The following is a 7,842-nucleotide window of genomic DNA, read 5'->3' on the forward strand; positions in this document are numbered from 1 at the left end:
ACATATACACACACACGGATATATGCACACATGCATACATGCATATGCTCACATTACCATTTTATTTATGGATAAAAATATTTAAATTAGGTTGAAGATATATCTCCTCAAATATTTATAATTTACAATGAAACCATTTGAAACATTCAAAATGCTTCCTTCTAGCTCTTTGAGATATCCAATACATTCTTTATCCATTGTAACTTTATACCCATTAATCGATATTAACCTGTCACCCCTCCTCTCATTCTGTTTTCATTTAACCCAAATATTTTCACATATATTCTCCATGCCAAACCACTTAGAGTAGGAATGGTGAACCTTTCAGAGCTTTCAGCGACAGAAACAGCATGCAAGCCATAATTTCACTACCACTGTCTTACAGTATCTTCCTTTTCACACAATAGAACAAATAAGTAGTCTGATTCTTGTAAATTTTTCTCCAATTTTTAGACAACATAAAATTGTAGGATTGTTCAAATTCATTCTAATACAGAATATACAATTAACCAATTAAAAATAGACCCTCCATCAAAAAGTCACAATATTCTAACAGACTCTGAATAAAAAAAATAAAATTTCAAAGTTAAATCTTATGCAAGATTAAGAGAGCTTGTCAGAAAGCTGGGCTATCACTGGATGCCTTTCAGATTTAACCTCACATTAAAATGAGAACCCTCTTCATTGTACCTATGACTTACCTACAAATAGAACAACTGAGATTTTTTTTTTTTCCTAAAAAAGACATTCACTAAATCTCTCTGGGCTTGTTTCAATGGAACTATTAATGGTAGTTTATATTTAGTTAACAATAAAGAAAACTCCAAAACAAATGCTTAACTGGGCATGTTCCTAGGACCACAGGCATGAACCTTGGGAAAACCAGAATGTGCATTTAAGTATTATACACTTAAAACAGCCAAAGAAAGAGAAGTACATAGACAAAAGCCAATTACTGTACAGCTGATTACGGTTAAGTATCAGGCCCCTTTACTTGAATGTGACCCTTCCAAGGCTCTGAATCTTTTTCCATAACAAGGGTTTGCCCACAAAATGGAAACAGAGGTGTCCTGATAGAGGTTTAATAATCAACCTCAATTCACACAACCTGTGATCCCTACAAAACGAGTTTTAGGACTTGTGTTTACTAGACTTGAAGAACACCTGTATACAATTATACTAGAAAATAGAAATAGTATTAATTTTTTTCTAACAGAATTCAAACTTTTCCTTTCCTTTTTTTTTTTTTTTTTTTTTTTTTTTTTTTTTTTTTTTTTTTTTTTTTTTTTTTTTTTTTTTTTGGTACCAGGGAATGAACTTGGGCCCTTGCACTTGCTGAACAGATGGCGGAACCTGTGAGCCAAATTCCCGGCCCCTCCGAATTCAAACTTTTTGGTCACTATTTGAGTGTCTCACAGCCATATTTCACTGTACATACTACTACCATCACAAACTAATACTCATAATGCTGTAATCAATTACATTATTTCTGAATTTGAATGGCCACTTAATGATAGATAAAAGTTCAACTTCCTGGGGCCAAGGATGTAGCTCAGTGGCACCTGCCTCACAAGTGCAAGGTCTCGAGTCGGATCCCTGGTACCAAAAAAAAAGTTCAACTTCTCCGTCTGGCTTTCAAGAAACACACACTTTAAATCATTAAATATATTTTCTTATCTCCAACGACTTCTGCAATGCTTCTTTGTTGTTCTCCATCTGAACCTTCCTTAGTCATCTTAGAATTTCTTAGTCTGAATTTCTAATTAGTCAAGCCTGCACTTAAACTATCATATTCTATTATTCACATTGCCTAGTTGGTGAACAACTGTTTGTATATATTTTGGGCCTATGCTCTTAAACAGTTTCAAACTTAATATCATTATTTTTCATCCTCCAAGATACTATAACATTTTTAAAAAGTGTCAGTTACATAGCACTTAACTTTTGGCTTAATTGAACTACTAGATCTATACCTGTACCTCAAAATGGAAACCTCTCCTTAGCCTCAATACCTCAGAACTTCACCTTTGCGTTTTTATGACACTGGAAGCATTCTCCAATCACATTATAAAAATAAACTCCCTAAATTTAAAAAAAGCCTTCCAATGCATATATTGTGTTGTATTTGTAGATTATAGTTCAATCTGATGCTTAATAGCATTCCGTGGCCCAAAACTCTGTTCCACCTTTATATTTTCCTTTCCTCTTACCACTTTCATTCCTGACTCTAAATTTGGTGACTGAATAAAGAAAATTGATTAATAAACAAAGAAAATAAAAGAATCTTTCCCAAAGTTATAAAAGAAATGATTATATGTGTCCTTTCAAATTTGTATGTAAATGTGAATAGGAAAATACAGAGTCTCAGGTAAAAGACAAAAGTGAGAATTTTAAGTCAATTTCCAAGCAAGTGAAAATTTTTTTTTTTTAATTCTTAGGGGCGACAAAGGATTGATATTTTAATTTTGTCAAGAAAGGATTAAAAAGGGAAAGAAACATTCTGACATCCAGAAAAACTGAGGAATAATTTTCAATAAAAACGTCCATTAAATTGAAAAACCTGACATTAACACTGAGTAGCACACTTCACCAACAGCTGGAAAACACTATCATGTGGAAATTAGTTTCTGCTTCAACCCAATCTCTTTGCCCTTGCTGAGACTATGAAATTTTATGACATCATTCAAAGATACCCAAAAACCACATTAAAACCACGTAATTTTTTTAAAAAAAGGAAGCTTACTTCTTCCACGTTAGTTCTTCTCATAAAAAGAGGGCATTTTATGTATGACCTACAGAATTCCTAAACTGAAGAGCAGCTAAAGGTCAAATGTCAACACTGTTTTATATGAGAAAAGTGTGAAGACCTCTGCAACTGTAAAATTATTAAGAAGTTCCTATCAAATGATTCTGCAATTAAGATGTTAATTTCTCTAATATAGAACAAGAGCACTGCTTTAAGTGAGCACATGCAATCAGGTTGTTATCTGCTTTACTCATTCAGCTGAAAAAAATTTACAGCCCCTTACTGTTTAAGGGTCTCAGTGCAGACCCAACTAGTATCTGCCAAGTAATCCTTTCAAGTTCTTCAAATTCTCCCATTCCATTTCTTCTAAGTCTTGCTAAAAACTAGGTCTGCAATTTGATCATTTATTTCACCTTCTTTTCACATTTTAAGTCTGTTTCACTGGTTCTTAAGTATTTGTTCTGTGCAATACTGAACTGAACACTTTGGGTTTAGTATAATTTGATGTTTCTTGGCTTAATTTTCATAGCACTTTGTGCCACTTTTACAATACTTATCTTTTATGTAGTATAGCATAGCATTTAACATAGTCCTGTCAGCTTGAATCACTGGCACTACATGTATGACTACAGTTCCATGCTGCCTGATGGTTCAGAGCCACCCAGCAGCAAGACATACAAATTACGGCTCCAATGTGAACTAAAGTGTTAAAGATATTGGGTTATTTACTAACTGGGTGATGCTGGGCAAGTTACTTCATCTTCACTAATTCTGCTTCAATTTCCCCTTAGTAAAACTAGGATTGCATTTGTATCTGCTTCATAAGGTTCTTGTTAAGAAAAACATTAGTTATGTACAAAAAGTAACAGGGTTTGTGGCATGCAGTGGATCCTCAAGTTATGACTGGCCTGATATACAAACAACTTGGGTTAAGTTAATGGAAGATTCATCAGCCTCGTGTTGTCTATAGCACTTACTAAGGCAAACATCCAGATCTCAGCCGTACTGACTTACAATCAACTTGATTGCAACCAGCCCTTGGAACAGATGGAGTTCATAAGTTGATGGTCTACTGTTTTTAAGCATCGTCATAGTGATTTACCTAATTCTAATATCAACATTCTATCTTAAGGTTCTTTTTGTGGAACCAGAATTGTTTTTCTTCTCTGAATCTTTCAAAATTTAACAATGTGCTAAACAGGTATGTTTATATATGTATACATATATCTGTTGAATTAATTACTGTTGGGTGCTCTGAAGTTGTTCTGAAGGAGCGTTGTAACTGTTCTCTAGTCAATTTACTTGTCTATATTTGAAGTTCGGAACAGTTAACAAAATTGTCAACCAGAAAACACCCTGATAATGGAGGAGAATAAACAAGTACTCCAGATGGACTCGGACAAGTATTAAAATTTCTGTTCTATAGTGGTTTGAACCAGGTGCTAGAGGTTACTAAAAGCACTGTTGCAGACTGCAGCCCTTTAGATAATTAGACAGCCAAGATCAACTAATCTTGCTAGTCTTGCCTACCCTAGTGTAGGAGAAAGGGGAGGCACTCATTGTTTCATTATCAGTATGGAACTTCACCCTAAGGAGACCATCCTTTCAAGGAAAATATATTTTAAACTATACAGTTTATCTTAACACTTCACAGGAATTTTACATTTCATTATATAATGTAACATGTTTATCTATTCTGTGGTTTCCAGGCTTCCTAATGTTTACTGCCTCCAGGTATAGCAGTACCTCATTTCAAGAAACAATCTTAGAATACATTTCCTACAGAATATCGTTTTTATACTCTTTAAAAATTACTCTCAGGATAGCCAGATAAGTCTGTCATATATAAAAGAATAAAAGCAGCACCTATATTGTAAGAAAGCTTGTCTTTATAAAATTATTTCAGTCTTATTTATGTTAAAAAGTCAAATTCAAACATCACAGTGGAATCATGTATCAACTAACTCCTAAAGGCTGTAACTGAATTTCTATTTTTCTCCAAAGTGCAAATGTGCTGTCAGAACACTAACAGGAAATAATCCCGATAAATTTCTAAAGTACAATGTTAATGTATTCAACAGAATACAGTAATGCTTATGCTAAGGTTATCAGATATTGTTATAATACTTGGTAGACAAAAGCCATGTTCCTCTTTAAATTTTTTGTTTTGTTTTGTTTTGTTTTTTGAGACAGGGTCTTACTATGTAGTTGAGACTGATCTGGAGCTCACAGTGATCCTCCTGCCTCAGCCTCCCCAGTGCTGGGATTACAGGCATGCACCACCACACCTGGTTTCCTCTTTAAAATTTTAAAAATTTAAGTATTTTATATTCTAATTATAGCACTACTGTCCTAGGTCTACAAAAGTATGCAAGGGCTTTGTGTTTCGATCAAAACAATTCTGTCGCTTTATTCGAAATTTCAGACCTACATGATTTCTACCATAGTGGACTTTAACGTCACTAGAAATGAGTAAGGTTATATAAAACTAAATCATCAACCTATCATGCTTTATGCGATAAATCCTTAATACAAAATAGTAAGTTTTAAGATAGTTACTCAAGTAAAAAAGTGCTCGCTACGCTTGCCTTTTAAAACAGTAATTTGTAAATATGGGTGTTACTGCTGCCCCGCCAGGTATGGGGACTGTGCTGCTCAATACTTTCCAAATTCATGCGCAAAGTATATAACCAACTCCCAAAAACCCCTCCCAAGGAAGGCAGCAGGAAGGGGCTGGGCGCTCCGTGGGCTCATCAGAGAAGGAAAGATACCTGGAAAGCCAGGCAGTACGATAGGGAACCTCGCGCACAATGGATCCCACGAGTGAGGCCCTTGGAAAGATAATGGGGAAAACCTGGACTGCTTTTGTTTTAGGAATAGGGATATGGTGGGACAAACTCATCCTAGTGTGGACAATGCTTAAAAGACCTACTTCTACAAGGTTGTTACCAGCTAAAAATGGGGGCTCTCCGCCAGGGCCTAGGAAAAAGGAGTCATTATAGCGATGAACGTCCCGGAAAACAAGGACTATAGTGTCTGGCTATAGAGCTCTACTTACCGTGACCCTCCGACCCAGTTCATCTCTCCAAACCTCCCAAGGAGAAGCCACTAATAGCACAGTGGGTGGAGGCCAAACCTCACAGCTCTGGGGCTAGCAGCCCTTCCAGCAACCGTCTCAAACACTCCACCCGAAGCGCAAGCTCCCAGTAGCCGCTGCGCACCGGAAGCCACTGCTCACCGGAAGCACCTCCTTCCTGCCCAGGGCTTGGGGCCTCTCTTCTGGCAACCTCTATGGTAGCTGTGAGCGCCTCCCCAAAGGCTGGGCATCCTCGTGGGCGCGGGGGGAGGGGTGGGACTGCAGCGTGACTGGAATGCTGCTCACCACATCTTGATGGGATTGACCATGGCTTCATAACTCTTTCAAGGCAAGCTTGAATATATGGAAACACCTGACGTGGACCCACGGATAGTGTTTCACCATAATTCTATATTGGCCTTTGTTGTCTTTTTCAAGTCAGAGAAAAAGAGGAAAAGAAAGAGGACTTTTTTGTGTTTTTCAAGTCAGAGAAAAAGAGGAAAAGAAAAAGAGGCAAAGACAGAGTTACCGATCTGTAACCCTAAAAATTATATTTCTATTACCATGAGTTATTTCGTACCCAAATTCTTTAAATATTCCTAATAGGCTGTTTTAATATCTAGTGAAACATCACACTATGGCTATTTACTATGTATTCTGTACATTCTATGAGTTTCCAAGTCAGCTTAATCAAAATTTGGTACAACTCTGAAAGCCCAAAGACTTTAAACTCATTGGAAAAAAAAAGCAGTCCCAAAACAAAAATTGGATTTCGCTGTTCATTTTCTACTGTGCTTGTATCACAAAGCATTTATTTTATGAACTGTTCAGTAATACAAGGTGTGATGGAAAAACACAGTAATGTGTAAGTTTTTCAAAAATTTGAATACAATAAAACACATAGCCATTATTAATCTCCCTCAAAGTATTTACTCTTGCTTCAAACACACTTAGCCATCATTCTTGGCTGCTTTCTGGAGCAGTTTTTGGAAATCCTTTTTTTTTGAAGACTTTAATATCATCGGGAATGAATAGATTATATAAAACTTTTTTTTTTTTTTTTTGGTACTGGGTAGCGTACTCGAGTCCTTGCACTTTGGAGGCACGCAGCAGCACCACTGAGCTAAACCCCAGACCCCTGGGTTATATAAAACTAAATCATCACCCTGTCCTGTTTTATGTGATAAGTAGAACACAAAATAAATGGTATATTTTCTTTAAGATAGTTATTCAAGTAAAAAGTACTCAATCTTTCCCTTTTTAAAACAATAATTTGTATGATTTTGAGTGCAACTGGAACTATATAAAAATTCATACAAAAACCCAAGAGAATCTCATCATAAGACTGGCAGTAAGATGGGGCTCAGGTGCTATGAAATGTGATTAAAACAAAAATACAGTGTATCACTGGTCGTGGTGGTGCACACCTGTAATCCCAGCACTCAGGAGGCTGAGGCAGAAAGATCACTTTGAGTTCGAGGCCAGCCTGGGCTCCATAGTGATACCCTGTCTCAAAACAACAACAACAACAAACAACAGTGCCAAATACTGCCAAATACCACCGGAAGGAAAGGCAGGCTCATAAAAACATTACCATGTGACTTCTGGCTCTTCCCGAAAGACAAAATGACTATGAAAGTTGAAAACTTTTAATGAGTTTAGCAGCCACAACAGCACAACTAAAAACACTCAAGAAAGTAGACTTCCAGAACTGCTTCAGAAGTGGCAAGAATGATGGGATAAGGGTGTTGGAAACAAAGGGGAGTATTTTGAGGTAGATTGATGACAGTGTGAATTTTAGCATAATTTTAAAAAATTTAAACATTCACCATATTTTTTGACTAGATCTCATATATTAGTTAAAAACTACCCCTCTTCTGTTAGTTAAAAACTAGAACTCCTTCTCTGGTGTGAAAAACTACAATAGTACACAAGATCCTAATGAGATAATTAAGAGTGTGAAATAGGAAGAAAAGGGCTAAAGGTGTAGGGAAAGTGGGAACGGTGGGGAAGGTAATAA

The 7,842-nt window shown here is 36.3% G+C and overlaps 2 protein-coding genes across 6 annotated transcripts in view; one reads left to right on the plus strand and one right to left on the minus strand.

Moving 5' to 3' along the window:
* The window catches only part of CUNH12orf40 (chromosome unknown C12orf40 homolog), a 75,994-nt gene extending 69,999 nt beyond the window's left edge, over positions 1 to 5,995 (minus strand). For 4 of the 5 annotated variants that reach the window (XM_033763598.1, XM_033763594.1, XM_033763597.1 and 1 more), the window contains exon 1: positions 5,805 to 5,995. In XM_033763598.1, coding sequence (XP_033619489.1) covers positions 5,805 to 5,827 — 23 coding nt within the window. In that variant the 5' untranslated portion in view covers positions 5,828 to 5,995. The remainder of the gene's footprint in view (positions 1 to 5,804) is intronic. The other variant, XM_033763596.1, reaches the window with a different exon arrangement.
* Abcd2 (ATP binding cassette subfamily D member 2) overlaps positions 3,913 to 7,842 on the plus strand; it is a 64,825-nt gene continuing 60,895 nt past the window's right edge. Inside the window, exon 1 of the mRNA XM_010615428.2 lies at positions 3,913 to 3,947. The gene's annotated coding sequence lies outside the window, so the exon portion shown is untranslated. The remainder of the gene's footprint in view (positions 3,948 to 7,842) is intronic.

The sequence above is a fragment of the Fukomys damarensis genome, unplaced genomic scaffold (assembly GCF_012274545.1).
Source record: "Fukomys damarensis isolate Sample0158 unplaced genomic scaffold, DMR_v1.0_HiC HiC_scaffold_15, whole genome shotgun sequence".
In the NCBI taxonomy this organism is placed as follows: domain Eukaryota; kingdom Metazoa; phylum Chordata; class Mammalia; order Rodentia; family Bathyergidae; genus Fukomys; species Fukomys damarensis.